This window comes from Pezoporus wallicus, unplaced genomic scaffold (assembly GCF_028554395.1).
Source record: "Pezoporus wallicus isolate ANWC-B61680 ecotype Strahan unplaced genomic scaffold, APGP_CSIRO_Pwel_v1 contig_5787, whole genome shotgun sequence".
NCBI classification, from domain to species: Eukaryota; Metazoa; Chordata; class Aves; order Psittaciformes; family Psittacidae; genus Pezoporus; species Pezoporus wallicus.
The window spans coordinates 434,211-451,018 of record NW_026637253.1 but is presented as its reverse complement, the minus strand read 5'-3'; the positions used below and the strand labels follow the sequence as shown (position 1 = coordinate 451,018).

General features: G+C 38.0%; 1 protein-coding gene across 2 annotated transcripts in view; it reads left to right on the top strand.

Moving 5' to 3' along the window:
• The window catches only part of ATP10A (ATPase phospholipid transporting 10A (putative)), a 109,338-nt gene that overhangs the window by 67,852 nt on the left and 24,678 nt on the right, over window positions 1–16,808 (top strand). For both annotated transcript variants that reach the window (XM_057404462.1, XM_057404463.1), the window contains 4 exons: window positions 253–505; window positions 10,378–10,595; window positions 12,072–12,266; window positions 13,661–14,222. In XM_057404462.1, coding sequence (XP_057260445.1) covers window positions 253–505; window positions 10,378–10,595; window positions 12,072–12,266; window positions 13,661–14,222 — 1,228 coding nt within the window. The remainder of the gene's footprint in view (window positions 1–252; window positions 506–10,377; window positions 10,596–12,071; window positions 12,267–13,660; window positions 14,223–16,808) is intronic.

Below are 16,808 nucleotides of genomic sequence, written 5' to 3'. Positions count from 1 at the left end.
TTCTGTCCAAGTTTTGATAATTGCCCTTCTGGACATAGTAATGCATTTCAGCTCTGCAATTCCCTATAGGCTTTCCTCATATAACAAAGTAAATAAACTCTTCTCAAACATGATAATAACTTTACAATAGATGCTTAATGTACCTAGCCTCTTTATGTCCTAGTCTAGTACCAAGTTAACTAGATTTTACTAATTTGTTGTATCTTGCTTCTTTTTTTTTCTCCCAATTCTCTTTCTTTTTGTGTATTATAGGTTATGATTCCGATTTCTTTGTATGTATCCATTGAAATAGTTAAAATCTGCCAAGTGTACTTCATTCATCAAGATAAAGATTTATATGATGAAGAAACAGACACGCAGCTGCAGTGCCGAGCTTTAAATATCACAGAAGACTTAGGTCAGGTGCAGTTTATCTTTTCAGACAAGACTGGGACACTTACTGAAAACAAGATGGTTTTCCGAAGATGCACTGTTTCTGGAATAGAGTATTCCCATGATGATAATGGTGAGCTCATGATCTTGTTTTCTATCTAATATTTACACTTTGGGTAATCTGAGGTAGATATAAAAATTACTGTAATCTTAAATCCAAAAGAGAAACAAAAGAAATTGCATGTATCCACTCAGCAAACTGTAATAGCTGTTTTTAGGTTAGTGTAATTTGATGGCTGTGTTTCAGGTAGTGATGACAATCTTATCAAAGTGTTCTGTAACTTCTGCAATATGTTGTCAAGGTAGTTAAAGCTTCTGTCTTTATCTCCTAAAGTGCTTGTGCACATGGCTGATTATGTGATTTGAATGGTCCTGCTGGTATCACGGTTGTTTGGGGTCTTTAAAGTATACTATGTAAAATGCCAGTTTTAAGCATACAGCTATATTAGTGTCTGATTGAATACCTGGAATGAGATTATCCTTTTGTGCTGAGAAATAAATGTAAAAAAAATCTACTGGTTTTCATATTAACAGGAAACATAATCTGATGGGGTAAGCATATTTTATGTTACCTTTGTCAGATTCTTTTCAGTGCTACATAACAGGTGTCTGTGTTAAGGTACCATCACTGCTGTATGAAAACTGCAGTTGAGAGAATGTCCCCAAGTATCAGGTTCTTGAAACACTAAGAAGTTACTCTTTGTCACAAGGGAATGTGAGGCTTGTCATCCATGTGTCATCTCATCAGCCTTTTAAATTTATGAAGTTATTTCCTGTTTTGTGATTTGTTTATAATTTGTTATTTTCCTCTAACATTTTGTTGTTACCATTTTTGACATAACTGATCTTAATTCCTCAAATCATACTCTGTATGCCAGAAAATATTAATAGATGCATCATTGCATTCCTGTTTGCAAAAAATAAGTTTCCTAATCTACATAATGTATAAAGATCACTGATTAGAAAGTTTTCTCAAAGACCATTGCAGAAGTTCAGCTTACAAATAATATACAGAATGAGTAATCAAAAGGGACCAGAAAACCTAAAACATGTTTTAGAGGGTTCTTAAGATAGCAGATAGGAAAAAGATGTCTTGAAATTTTGGGTAATGCAAATATTGTTCTTTTTTTCTCCTACTGTAAAGTAGTACTGAGACCTTACATTTAAGGCACTGGTTTTCAGGAAACTAGATGTTTGGGTTAGTGTTATTATTACAGAGTTACAGAAGGAACTTAAACAGGAACAAACTGGGTTCCTACCTCTGTACTGTAGGTAAGAAAGAGAAAAGAATTAGAATTAATAGTATGTTTCTGGACTCTGTAACTCTGCTTGTGACACTCTGGTTATTCATTCTTTTTTTTCCTTGCCACTAATCATTTGCTTGTTTATACTAATTTCAGAGTGTACTCCGTTCCTTGCAGGAATGACAATGGTACTGCCAACTAAAACAGTGCAGAAAGGTTATTTTTATGAGCTCAGTATCATCAGCTAATATGTAGGCTGAATTCAGGCTCCTGAATTTGAGTATTGAGTTTCAGAACCTTTTTCTTCAACAGAAATCTAAGTTTGTTTGTACTTTCATCTTACAATCTCAGAATACAATGTAAATGTTAATGAAAGAAGAGTGAATTTCATTAGAAACCGACATGTCAAATAAATACATAAAATAAACAGATTTTTTTTTTTTTTTTGGTCATTCTTCTCATGTATGGCTATGTTTGGGCTTTCTTGTAACTCCAGTCAGTATAAAATTTCTGACAAATAGTTTTTAAATGGGTGCAGAATATATGCACAATATTATATACAAAGTATTTTAGTCTGTTTATTGTCCTGTACAGAAAATAGGCATTTCTCTGTCATTCTATATATAAATTATGATATTCTATTGATTTTGTTCCCTAAAATTAGGATTAATAACACAGTGAAAAGTCTTCTTTGTTCAAGTCTTTTGTTAGCTCTGTTCTCCAGTCTGATTTTCTAACCATCTTTGCTGCGCCGAAGCTTTCTTGTTTAGGTGTGATAAAATGTCTGTCACAGCTCTCTCTGGTTTTAGGGAGTGCATTAATGACATTTATTGGTTGTGCACTTACTTTCAAATGATTTGTCAGCTACTTTTCTATGTCTTGTACCTCAGTATCTGAATTTGCCCCAGGTTTAGGGCATATGTTATAACTGATGCCATCCTGGTCTCAGGTTTTGCTGAAGTTTTCATATATTAGAAAATTCTATAATCTTTCATTTGGCAAGTGATCTGAGGCTGCCATATATGTAAGGAAACCGAGAAAATTCATCTGCCTTTTCTTATATAAGATCATCTTTGCTACGATGATCTTTCTTCGTTTATCTGAGTAATTTTTCTGGCATAGTTGTTTGCTACTTGGAATCAAATTCTGAGTAGCACTTTAGATGAAGAAGTGAATTTTAAATTGTACATGGGTCAAGATTCAAAAGCTAAAGATAACAGGTCATTTTCTACTGTAAAAACAGATCGCTCAGGGTAGAAATATTATTATTCTGAGTAATTTGGCCTAAGTTTGTTACTCTGCTGCGGCTGGTAGCAGTGCCTGTTGTTCCAGTTGCCTGACCCTTCTCTTTATAAGATCCTATTTTCAGTTATGGATAAGCTTAAAAGCCTTAAATATTTGGTTCATGTTTTCCATGCCAGATGTTTGCCTCAGGCATGAATTCTGGGGGCGAAATTTCAGTCAGAACATCTTCATTCACCCATATCCAAGAACAAGGCTAAGATGTAACACACTTTTTTCTCATGCTAAGAAGTTCTGGCAGATTTTCCTCTGAAGTCATCTAGAAGCCCTGTATTCCTGGGGCTCAGCCATGCACACACACAGAGGGGAAAGTTACACCTACAATGGCAGAGAGAGATCTGAAATTTCCTCACTTTGGAACTTTAATTTTCTGTTGAACCATTGTTTTCTTCATAATGTAGGACTCCTGCGTATCTGTCAATAGATTGTGCATAGCTGTCACAGATTTTCTCTATGGTGCATTATAATCTTTTCTCCCTAAAATTTGTTCACATGTATGAACAGGTATCCCATTCTTTTCAATTCTACAGGCATTGTTGTACTGCATTTGTCATCATCTTATCTGAGTTCCTTCCACTAGCTCATTAAGCAATGCGTGTGACTCTTTGCTTATGTAGGTTGGTCTTTCCCCTTCTTCCTCTCCCTGTGCAGAGCACGGTTTGTTTCAGACTGGGGCTATTTAAAAGGCATACAGGATGCTGTATGGCATATTTGAGACAGCATGTCTTTTTCTTGAGTGGTGGGAGCGTCCTTATTTTCTTTGGAAATTCATTCCATAAAGCCATGTGAATTCCCCATGTGAAAAGTGAGCTTTATGATTATGAGGGAGAGTTCTGTTTTGCATCAGACATGGACATGCTAATCATGGTTTTCATCACAGAGGTTTATTTGGACCTTATGCAGGGTTGAAGCAATTAAATGCTTGTAAAATAAAAACTGAAACCCTGAGCAAGACTTAGTACTTTTTTTTTTCCAGATAATAGAGAGAACAAGGGGCAGATTTCATGAATTTGCTGGAGGAAACATTTTCCTCCAGAATTCCCTGTTTCTTATGAAGCTAATGGCACTGTGCCCAGGAGTATTGCATTGTTTTAGTCTAGACAAGAGGTGACAAAAACATGAGTAATAGAGGCCAATAAATTGCACCAGCATGGGACAAAAGCATTTTGCCAACTGGAGGGAGTACAAGGTATTGCTCATGGGTACTGCTATGTGAGAGCTTAGCACCAAAGAGGAATCCAGGAATGCTTGTGAAGGCTGTGAGGAAAAGTGTAAGTGTACTGAGCAACAGTTCCATGATGTAAGGTTTATCCAGTATTCATCATTGTTGAGGTCATCTATGATGTTTTGGCAATGAATTATACACTAGCTGGGATCAAACTACATGAATTCACGCTGCCCATTTAGGTCCTGCGGGGACTAAGTTGATAGGGATGGGATTCTTTTTAAGTAATTGTGGATATTTGCATGGAATATAGTTATCTTGTGACTTTACAGTTACTGGAGAAAACTAACCATTTTTGGGATGTAATTCATCAGAACTGTTTTAGACATCTACATGTCTTGTCAAATATGTGCCTATTTCTCTGTGGTTTAGAATTCTAACTAGAGGTGAAAAGGATTCCCACCTCAAGTCTGCATGGCCCGTGTTCTTAAGTCTGTTTTGTTGTCTTCTTCAAAGGTTCTTCTTGATACGTGAAGTGTTAATTCAGGAGCAGGGTATTATCATGAAGCACTCCAAGTGGAAGTGCCTTATCCCGCTTGTAAATGTCCTGGATATTTATGGAATAACCATTGGCACTATACACTGATTAAATCCCAGAATTATTCTTCCAATCAGTAATTCCTCCTAGCCAAAAAGAACGTTAGCACCCAAAAAAAAAAAAAAAAAAAATTGTTTCTCTCTATATATGTCAAACCCAGGACAATGTACGATAAAGTTGCCATAGCGTAGCTCTTCCCTGGCTAGTAGCCAACTCCTAACAGTTCTTGGAACTGGCCATGTCCTCAGCCTGTCTGCTGAAACAAGAGATAGTAGGTGCGCAAAAGCTGACTGTGCTTCTGAAAGTCATTATATGATTTAGAGACAACCAGATGCTCTTGGCATGACATCTGTCCTAGTTGTTTTCCAAATGCTGGATTAGTTGCACTCTTGCCTATGGGGTGTGATATCTCTTTTTCTAGTTTTAGCCACCCATTGTATGGAACTTTTGACAAAACATGAGCTGAATCTCCATGGATGCAACCACACAAGTCTGAAAAATCTGAATTTTGGATACTTTGCATTCTTTCTCCTTCCTTCCAATGACTGAAAAAATCTCCAGACAACATAAGAATAAGATAAATTTATGGGGGTGAAGGCAGATGATGAAAAATTCAGTGATTTTTCTCTTCCCCAGCAAAGTTTCTTAATCATTTAATGTGGGAAAGAAGGAGTTTCTTTCTGGGTTTTTTTGGTTTTTTTTTTCCAGAAGATTGGCTAACAACTACTTGTCATAGGAAAGTGCATCATAGTAAAAAAAATCTCCTTAGTTTGAGGGGCTGTTTTGTAGTGGAACTTTCTTACTCTTTTTGTGTGTATTCAAGAGAACTTAGACTGCACATTCCAGCCATGCTGGAGAATTGGATTTATTTAAAAAATAAATTAATGAAACCTTTTCTGTACATGCAGCTGTTGATTCCCAAAGCTCTTCTCATCTGCCACCTTTTCAACTTGACAATCTTCAGAAACGGGGATAGTCCACTTAGACCTTCCCCGGAAAGATTAAAACCTTTAGCAGAACTAGGTGCTTCAGACACTCTGTAGCTTGTTTGTGGTTTCTCTTTACATTTGTTATTGCTTTTTGAAAAAACTGAATTGGTAACTTTAAGGAAAGAACCAGTGCCAGAAGATGTAGAACTCAGTACACTGGGAGAGACCCATTTTAAGTCCTACAAAAGACAAACTCATATTTAGAGACAGGTGATACTTTTTCTAAACATACACCTACACTTAAAATTGCTCTGGAAAATCTCCAGAACTGTTTGAAAATGGCATCCATTTCTAAGTGAGTAAAGAGGTCTTAATGAAGGACTTAAAGTTTTTTTTTGTAAGCCCTTGAGGATGCCAGGGGGGGAGAGGAAGGAAAACCTTGGGGGTTTTCTAATCTCAAGACTTGTCCTTATGGGGAAGTTCTTGCAAAGTAAATAAAGTTAGAATTATGTTAGCACACTTGTACAAATTTATAGTATGCTAGTTGCTTGACTGATTCTTTATGTAGATGCTAGAGTGCACTTCAAAGTGAAATAAGCTTGCACTCATAAAATAATAAGGAAATAAGGTGGTGTGAGTAAGTACACATCTAGATTTACAGCAAGACAGTTCAGTAACAACCTTATTCAGTGGTTTGGGGAAAATGAAATTATTCCATGGTGAAGTCAGGGCCCTACACACTGGCTGCTGGTTTAGGGGGTCTGCAGCTTTATTCTGCTTGAAGGGAAGTTCGTTAGAGTTTTGTGATCCGTCTTTTCTAGCTGGTGGAACATCTGGCTGTGTGGCAACAGTCTCCATCAGCCTGCAAAATGGGTGCCTCATCGTAGAACATGGACCATAGAACATTCCCTGCCCATGGCAGGGGAGTTGGAACTAGATGATCTTAAGGTCCTTTCCAGCCCTAACTGTTCTATGATTCTATGGAAGGTGAAAAAAAAGCAAAAACAAAATAATGAAAATAAAAGGGCTTTTAAAATAAGAGAATGCATATTCAAATACTTAGCAGCTACTACAGGAGTTTTATTTATAGCTTACTGTTGTCTTCTGAAAGATAGAAGTGAGTTCATGGAATAAGTATTAATTGTTTTTTCTTCTTTGCGTTGTAAATATAAAACGAAGTACAGAATAGTGAAATTTGACTTTCATGAATTGCATTGCTGTGTTTCTCAAAGTTGTTTGTGTCTTTGCCCTTAATAAAAAACTGTCTATCAGACAAAAGATCAAAGCCATCAGTTTTCAGTCCTGAAACTGAAAAGCATCCCACAACACGTCTTCCAGGTTATAATGTTCACAGGAAAAGGTTCTGAATCGGAGAGGGCTGAGTGGGTGGAGAGAACAGCATGTTCCCAAAGAAGCACACTTTGCACAGCTGAAGCATTATGAACCTTAGCCATAACATAACAATTGAACCGGGTTTCATTATTTCTTCATACTTCTTAATGCTGCATAATGTGTAAGGCTGTGCTGGAGAAAACGTTGAAAGGTGCAAGGCCTGGTTTTTATTGTTAAGCTTACCTTGGTATAAACTGAAATAAACCCATTTGTATTGAAGGAGTTTCATTTGACTTGGGTTAAATGAGATTCTAGTCTCTTATCTGCTTTCCCTGTTTCTCCTTTTTCTTAGCAGCAGGAACAATTAAACAAATGTGTTACAATGAAAACCTGTAAAGAGAGCAAGAGATAGCTAATATTACATAGGCTAGAAGGGAACTGGAATAATGCTAATACATAAGCTAAGTTTTGCATTAGGAAACAGTTTTTGCTATGTTGAATAATCAAAATTTTTTTTAAAGTAATGTAATAAAGAAGAAAGAGCAATGAAGAATACAGAGCTATAGTATGCAAGCATAACTGTTGTGCAGCAGATGTATTGTCTGCTTAACCGTAGAGTTTATATACATGTCATAAAATTATAGTCAGTTCAGGGTCTTTGGATTCATGTATTTCAAGATGTATTTTCAGAGCAGAAGCTTAAATTAGGTATAATTACTAAGGAAAATGCGTCGTTTTAAAAAAAAAAGAAACCTGTGCTCGAGAGGGAGTTGGACCAACTGGGTAGCACATTTTGCAAAGCTGAAAAGAATAATTGTGCCCTGTCCTTCCCATGTCAAGGAATACTACCTGTTGCAAGAAGTGCAGTGTTCTGTCAGTCAACCATTAAGATGTCCAGCAGCCACAGTGAGGAAGATTATCCCTATGGCAAATCCAGGCTTTTCTTATGGCTTTCCTGGGAGAGGCTGAGCAGCTACATGTCACACTGGGATGCTGGGGGGAACAGTGAGCAGCCTGGATCGCATCCTCATCAAGGACCTGAATTAGTGCCTTTAACATGCTGCAGATCACTTTGGGCCCTTAGTGTAGAATCCTGATATGGACACACCTATCATGAATTAAATTCACAGTATAGGGATCTGCACTTCCACTGGGAAAACACATAGCAGCTTACAGAGTAGAAGCAAGTGGGAATTAGTGGGCAAAAGTGATGAGGCAGGTTAGAACTGCTCTGTCCCAAAGCATGTGCAACAAGTTGCAGGAAGCAGGCTGTGCAGCTGAAGTGAGCTTTCTTTCCTTGCAACTCATTACCATGCAACAGAAGGGCCAAGGAGATCGATGACCTCCCTAATTTTTGAGCTGTCCTCTAGGTTCTGTCACGTGAGTAAAGGACAAGGTAGGCGCTGAAAGGAGCAGGCAATGGTGCTTTGCTTTTCTATTTTCAGCTCTGTGGCTGTAGGAGCAGCTGCTCCCACAGTGCTGAATGTGCCATTGCTCAACCTCTTTCCCACCACAAAGCCTGAGTCACACCAAAGAATGCTAATGAGGGAAGTCCTCAATCATCTGCAGTTAGTCTACATCAGCTTCAGGGCTCAGGCTGCAGGGCTGGTTTTGAGCTATGGAGCAGAAGTGATCTGCAGTGTGCCCTGCATTCTCTTCCCCATGTCTCCACATGCACCATGTCCCTTTCTACCTCCATGGCCTGCATCTTCTTCCAGCAGGAGCCAGAGTGCAGTGTAGGATGTTGCATACCTGGGCATGCAGTTAGAGCAACAACCATTCGCGTTGTTGGTTGCATTCACAGCAGGACTGGGAAGTTCTCCCAGCTCTGACATTTCAGACAGAGCCTATACGTGTTCCAAATGGAGTTGAAAAAACCTCTAATGTATGATACTGTGCTAATAGAGCTATCATCATGTGCTGTGTGTGGTCTGATTTCAACTCCTCCAGCTGCTTCCTGACAGCTAAAACATGTTTGAAAATTGCAGTGGATGGCAAGGATGGATTTTTGTTTGATCATAAAGCTAGCTACGTTAGCAGTGATCCCATGCCAAACTCACTATATGTAATGCAAGATTTTTTTTCAGGAAGTTTTTTGGAAGATTCTTTTGTTGGTGTTCATTAAATGCTTGAATAATTAACTCACATAATTAACTTACAGTGATTTGTCATTTGACATTGGGATAATCTTAATTTGTTACACCAGAGAACCAAAACAGAGTTGAGCCACAAGTATGTAACTTGTGCTGTATAAATGGATAGTGTGTATTATTTTGAGGGTATAATGAAAAGCAATGAATACCTAATTAAGAAATAAATAGGTACCTGTTAGAGTGGCATGCCTAATGAACAACCCACATTATTAAATGCCCATAGTCTTTAGGAATGGGAAAAATATGTCCTACATCAGTTAGACCTAAGCAGAGCCTGTCATTAGAGGGACTGGTTTCCACGGCAGTTTCACACCTCTTCTTTCTGCTTCCTTTTTAACTTCTATGTATCAAACTGCCAGGATTGGTTTCTAATATCAATTGTCGTAATTGAATTCTTGACTGAGGAAGCATTCACCTCAAATATATCAATCAGAAAACACTCTTTCATTCTATGTAAACTAGGTATTGCTCACTGTAGCAAATAGGGATAGAAACAAGTGTTGCAGCAAGGCTAAGCTACCCTGGTTTTCATACTGCATGCTGCAATGTCCTGCCTATCATGCTGTCCAGAGAGGAGGGCGGAGACTCCAGAGTGGTTTTAACCCTAGGCTAGGAGTCAAGGGTTCATGTCTCCACTCTGCAGCAGATGGCCCTGACCTTGAGTGAGTCTTTTATGCTGTCTGCCTCATCTCTGTATATAGAATAAGGGCAATAGTGCGCTGGAGGCGTGTTGTTCTGAGGACATTTCAGATGTCAGTTAACTGGTACTGGGTAGATGCGACATTTTTGCTGGTAAATACTTTCTGTGAAATTTACATTTTATGTTGGAAAGGACATGAAAATTTTCTTAGTTGTTTATTTCCTTCTCTGACTGCAAGTGAAGACCAAATTATTTGGTTGATTTCATCAGGCTGAGCTGTGGAATAGTCAGGAATGCAGTGAGTTATTGCAGAGTCTAACTCCCTTTCAGAGAGAGTGTGATGATGAGAGAGGCAGTGTATTGCTTTATGCTTCTAATTATGTTATCTGAATCTATTGTTAGATACTACCATTCAATTAAGAGACTTCGGTATCTCTTGATAATGAAATCATTCATTATTACTGTGAAAGCACAGTATAATATTAAAAACAGGTCACTTGAACAAAGTCATCATGCCCTTCTCCCTCTTTCTCAGCCACATTTAACATATACCACTTCTTCCTTCTATATTTTTACTGATAGCCAAACGCTTAGCGATGTACCAAGAACCTGATTCTGAGGAAGACGAGGCAGCCCCAAAAGGAGGAACTCTATCCCAGCGTGATAGTATCTGCAGCCATCAGAGCATTAAAGTAATACACAGAAGCCAGAGCAACAAAACCCACCGGCGCACGGGTAGCAGAGCTGAAGCAAAAAGAGCAAGCATCCTTTCAAAGCACACTGCATTCAGTAGCCCAATGGTAAGTCAACTGTAAAGCACAGTGTCATGTTATCTTTTGATAGACCATGTCCTGAAAACCGGAAGGTAAAGACATCTGTAGCACATTGTGTACCTCTTGCAGACGTCTTCTTGGCATTTTTTATTCTGTAGTGACAGATGTTTCTACAAAAGCAGTGAAGTGTCGACATAGATCTTACCAAAATGTCTCCTTTGTGGAAATGAGCTAAAGATAAAAAACAATCTGAAACCTTTGTTTGAGTTATACCTTGATTTTGAAAAGAAAACGTATGCCTTCCCTTTATCTACAGAAGCTGAGAGTAGCATCAGGTTTGAGGTCAGGGATTCTAATTGACCTGCACATGCCTTTTCTCTTTTGTCAGAGGATTTTAAAACTAAGAAGTGCTGGGCTGGACACTATGTATTCCAATTCTTAGATACTGCTGACCATAGCATAATTTTTAGTGTGATTCAAGGTTATCAGTGGATTGCATGTGTCATATTTTAAAAAGTAAAAACCTTTACATTTCAGAATGTTGATGAATTTGTCCTTAAAAGTTTGCATTATTAAATTTCTTTTATGCTGTTGTTACTCTGTGAAGTTTTACATGGGCTGAATGGTCATAAGACTAGAGAAGCCATGGTGTGTCTGTCTAGGGATTTTGCATTGTTTCACTGTTGACACAAATTCACCCTTAAAACAAATTACAAATACAGACACAGAATGATGCTGTTTGTAGTGGTGGAACTGCTTCAGTTCAATCAAGAGTAAGCTTTTCAAGCTTCAGTTTTTACACACAGAGTTCTGTGGTTGCACAGATTCATCAGCTGGTGAGCATCAGCAGATAAAATTCTGCTGAAGAAAGAGCCTTACATTGGTTTTTCTTGTCATCTTTTTTATCCTTGTGTCCTTCTATATTAAGAAATACTGGAGTCTGCTCTGACAAGAAATAGATTTAATAAGTGAAACATGTTCATGAAATAGTGTGGAAAGTGCTCCGTGTTTCAGTGTAAAAAAAAACATATGAATTACCTTCAAATGTGTAGATGATGGTTCTTTAACAAGCAATCCAAGATGGTTTCATTTTGTTATGATGATGTAAGGCCAAGCTTTGAATATCATTGCTGTCTAATTTTTTCACTCTTGTGGTCTCTGTAGTGAACCACCCTTTAATAATAGATAATAAATGTCTTGAATTAGGAGAGAGGGAGGTATATTAGTACGTAACTCTTCTCCTATCTGATACCCCCAAAGTAGATGAATATTGCTGCTATAATTATCTGTAGTGAAAAAGTTGGTCACACAGTTACTCACATTTCCATTTCTATCAGTAGTCTCATTGTTAACTGTTTATTGTCTAGAATTGATGTCTTACAGTCCTTTCCAGCTCCACCCTATGGTGTAAGGCCACCATAACAGTCTTGATGCTTTGATTGCTTGTTGCTGCTTTGGAAATTTGCAGAATCACAAGTATTAATTGCTCTTATTTATTACTAGGAGAAGGACATTACACCTGACCCGAGATTGTTAGAAAAGGTGAATGAATGTGCAAAGCATCTGGAGGTCATGAGAAGCCATGAACAGCCATTATCCCATCTGAGTCCAGAACTATGTGACATTTTTGACTTCTTCATCGCTTTGACTATATGTAATACAGTCGTGGTTACTGCACCTAATCAGCCCCGACAGAAGGTGGGTTAAAAAATCAGCAAAAGAGAGTTTAAGCCTCTTTTGCATTGATACTAATTTATCTTGTAATTTGGGGGAATTAAAACCTCTTGTTCTAGTGAGAAACAACTATGACTAGTTGTGAGACAGCTCCTAGAACAACTATGTGATTGAGTTGGTTTAGTTAAGCGTTTGTTAAATGGGATATTTCACTTACCTTCAAGGTAAGATGTGCTTTCATTCACGATTTCAGGATACTTCTGAAACTTTCCCATTTTCTTATGCTGTAACTTATTCATTTCATCAATGTAAGTATGTGTGTAAATATGTGTGTAAACTAATTTGTAAATGTGAAAGACTTCCCAGAAAAGAATATAAGCTGTCTGTGAATATTTTGTATGCATAGACTGAATTAAGAAAAGGATGAGATATTCTGGAAAAAAATAAGAAGAGAATACACTTGAAAAACATTGCATAAAACTTTGAAATTATGTAAAAGATTCATCTTAAGCTCATTATGAGAAAAAATGATCATTATGGCTTAAATCAGCCTAAACCAGTGCCATTGATGAATGAAAATTTCAAAAAAGCTATCGCAACATGATCTGTAAGACAAAAATATAATGAAATTTAGTATTAAAGCTAGCCAGGAGCTGGAATTTCCATTTGGGAGAAAATTCTGTGATTTGTGGCTGTTGCAGTTTGGAATAAAAAGTGAACTAATCTGCAGAATGACATGGTTTTGTGCCAGGGAAACATGTGGAGAATACTCAGTTCTGCTGTTTCAGGAATGCTACACTGTGCAATAATTTTATATTACTATGAATACGCTATTACTATTAATAACACTGTATCTGTAAAAATTATTTATGTAAACTGAGATGAGTGGTAAAAGTGAAGCAAAATGCTTTGATGCTGAAAGAGATGACAGTGGAAATAATTTATTTCAATGTGTTCCTGTTGAGGATGTTGTTGACATTGACATATTCCCATAAAACTTTTCTGATACCACACTTCTCAGTTGCATTAACTTTTTTTTTCTGCTTTCACTGAACATTCACAAATGCCAGTGTTTCCTACTAATGATAGCTTTTAGTATGCACTACTGATGGTAGTGCAACATTGATAATTTATCCATTAGTGATATCTGAAGAGATGAAAGAAGGAAAAATGGTTTTTAATACAAACATAATGTGCTTTCACACAGGTACAATTCTGAAGTTCTAGTAAGTTTTCGTTTTTTTTGCTGTTGAGTAAGTTTTGTCGATTTACTTTCCTTTCTCAAAATACAAATACCATTACTTTCTTCTCTCAAAGAAATTCTCTTTAGTTGGAGCTGCTTAGGCTGAATATCATGTCAGAATTATTGTACAGCTTTTCTTTGGGTTTTGTTCACTGGGTTATTTTCCCTTTTAAAGGTTAGAGATCGATTTGAACTAAAATCTCCAGTAAAAACTATAGAAGACTTCATACGAAGATTCACTCCAAGTCGCTTGACCTCTGGCTCTAACAGCAGTAGTTCATCTAGTCTAGCTACAAGCAAATCAATGCACAGATTTGGTTTAAGTCTGCTTTCATCTACATCTACGGATAGCACTTTATTAAAACTGGAAGAGAAGCTGGCATACTCTGCACAGATGAATAACAATGGCTACAGCTCCCAGCAAGGCAGGACAACTGCATGGGGTGGACCTGAGGAAGGAGAACTCCGTTATGAAGCAGAGAGTCCAGATGAAGCTGCTCTTGTCTATGCAGCAAGGGCATATAACTGTTCTCTGGTTGGAAGGCTGTCTGACCAGGTATCAGTGGAGCTACCTCACCTGGGAACACTAAGTTTTGAAGTATTGCATACATTGGGCTTTGATTCCGCCAGAAAGAGGATGTCAGTAGTGGTCAGACATCCTCTCACAGATGAAATAAATGTTTACACTAAAGGAGCAGATTCAGTTGTTATGGATCTTCTTCTACCCTGCTCTTCAGGTACACCTCTTACTTACCTTTGCGGCAGTGGGGAGCTGGGGGGAGGCAATTCTGCTTAACTGCTGAAAACCTCATTGTATCTTGCCTTCTTCAGCAAGCAGACCTGCCTGCTTTAGTGAAGATGGGGAACAGTAGAATGGCAGCTTTCTTCTTTTGTAATACTTTGTTATTGTTATTATTTACTGTGAGAGTGGTTGAGACACTGGAACAAGTTGCCCAGAAGAGCTGTGGGTGCCCCATTCCTGGAAGTGTTCAAGGTCAGGTTGGATGGGGCTTTGAGCAACCTGGTCTAGTGTAAGGTGCCCCTGCCCGTGGCAGAAGGGTTGGAACTAGATGATCTTTAAGGTCCCTTCAATCCAAACCATTCTGTGATTCTATGATTATAGCAAATCATCTGTAAGAAATTACTGGTTCCTTACCATACAAAGATGAGTGAAATTCATTTCTGCTCAAGATTGTCTACTAGCAAGCTTTACTTTGACGGAATTTCCTGAAACTCTGCCAAAGCAGTTTACATTTCTTAAGGAGAAACTGCTGGCCAGTGCTTGGCTATTTGCGTGTTTTATATGAAATCCAAGCACTTCATTTTGCAGCTTCTTCTCATGTTTCATTTGTGAACCTTTACGTCCTTTTGCTGCAGTATGTTTGTATAAACCAACACATTTATGCTGGTTTGACTACGATGCTGAAGGGCACTGAAACAATCAGCCATCAAAACAGAAAGGTTGGGGCAAATGGAGAGGTGCTATTCAGATGAGAAGTCTTGTCTTCAAATACTTAGTTGACTAGCAGGGAGCAGATATGTAGCAGTGAACATGTAGCTGTAAACAGGGAACTTCCCTAAAGCATGAAGACTTCTCCAGCACCCAGCTGTCACATGAAACAGAAACAACTTTAAGTAGCTGATAACTGTAATCAGTTGGATTCAAGAAGAACCCTGTAAGCTTTCAGAAGTTAGAGGAGAGACACAGGTTTCAGTTTGCATGAATCATTTTGCATCTAATTTACTGGATTTTCAACATTGAATTTAATCCAGTGTTTAAAGGTTACCCCAGTATGAATGGACAGAGCCCAAAAGTGCTAGAGGTACTTCCCCATCTTTCACTAATGCATTGACTTTGTGGTTACTTTGACATTATTTGGAGTAAACAATTGTGAAAGGCTTATACTGTGTAATTTTAGTTTAATGAAATACAGAAAAATGTTGGCATTAGGTTTCTGTTTACAGCTATATAAATCAAAGCTGAGCCAGAAAAATTAAGAACAACTTGTTCTTAACTAACAACAAAGTATTCATGAATAATTTTCTAGTGAAGATCTGATACCACAGAAGGTACAGAGAGCATCTGTGGAAACTTGTTTCCCTCCGAAGTACTAACAGAGAATTTGTAGTACTGAGAATTTCTAATAGTGTTTGGAAATGAGTTATCAGAATGACAACCAAGCATTAATAAGGAAAGGTTAATTTATGCCAAGTCTTAAATATTTTGTCACCATATAACAGACTACTTTGGAAGCTGCTGTGTCTGTTCACAGTAGACTCAATAGATTAAGGAATTTTCAGGCAAGTTTCAGGCAAATTTCAGGCAGATCTAGAACCCACATAGGTAAAAACAAGGCCAGTTAGAACACCAAACAGCAGCAATATTACCAAAGGTGGTGTATGTCAGAGAAGGGAAAGTAGAGGTCCTGAGGATTGGTGTTGTCAGTGAGCAGATTCTCTATCTGGGCAAGTACAATGATTCCACCATCTTCACAGGCACGAGAATTGAAGGTGGCTTTGAAACTGTGCCCTTTTTAATTTTTTTTAGCACAAATTGAACTCCTGAGTTTTAATATATTTTGCTATTGCAAGAAATGTAAAGTGCAGCCACTAGAACCTCATAAGCAGTTTCCCTTGTTTTCTAGCCTTCTGAATCGCTGCTAGCTTCAGTAATTCTGTACGTTTTAGCGGATCAGTATGGAAAATGTGTGATATTTCTCTTGAGCAGCTTCACTCCTGGACCTGACCTCAAACTCACAGCCTGTGCCTGCAGTGTTGTAATGTCAGTGGATATGTTGTTAATTCCCAAGGGAGTATCATTTTTTTCCCATGGTGGAGAGGTATTTCCCAGGTAGAGGGAGCCTCAGAAGATTCATACTGTAGCTATTACTTATATTGTGAGAGCTGTCAGTGGTTTCATCCTGTTCTCTGGTGATGGTGGAATGTGAGTGTGAGAGAAGATATAATGCTAGGAGAGGATTCAGGCATTTATCATTTTAAGGAATCGACCAATAAGTGAATAGACACAACAGCTAATCCCAGTGCTTGCTTTTTGCTGTCAGTGCCTCAGGGGCATGTAAATTGTGTACCAGTCAGAAGTGCATCTCAAGACTTTGTAGAACTTGTGCCCTTACACTGAGGGACTAAGGCAACACTGTGTCCATAATCTCGCAACTCCCACAAACATCACATGGCATGACTGGGTCCTATCAGACACAAAGGTCCCTGTTTGGGAGGAAGAGTATTTTAAAACACAACATGAGGAACAGGCTGAAATTAGAAGCAAAAGTATTATGTTGTAACTTTAGTTGTGTCTTACAGAA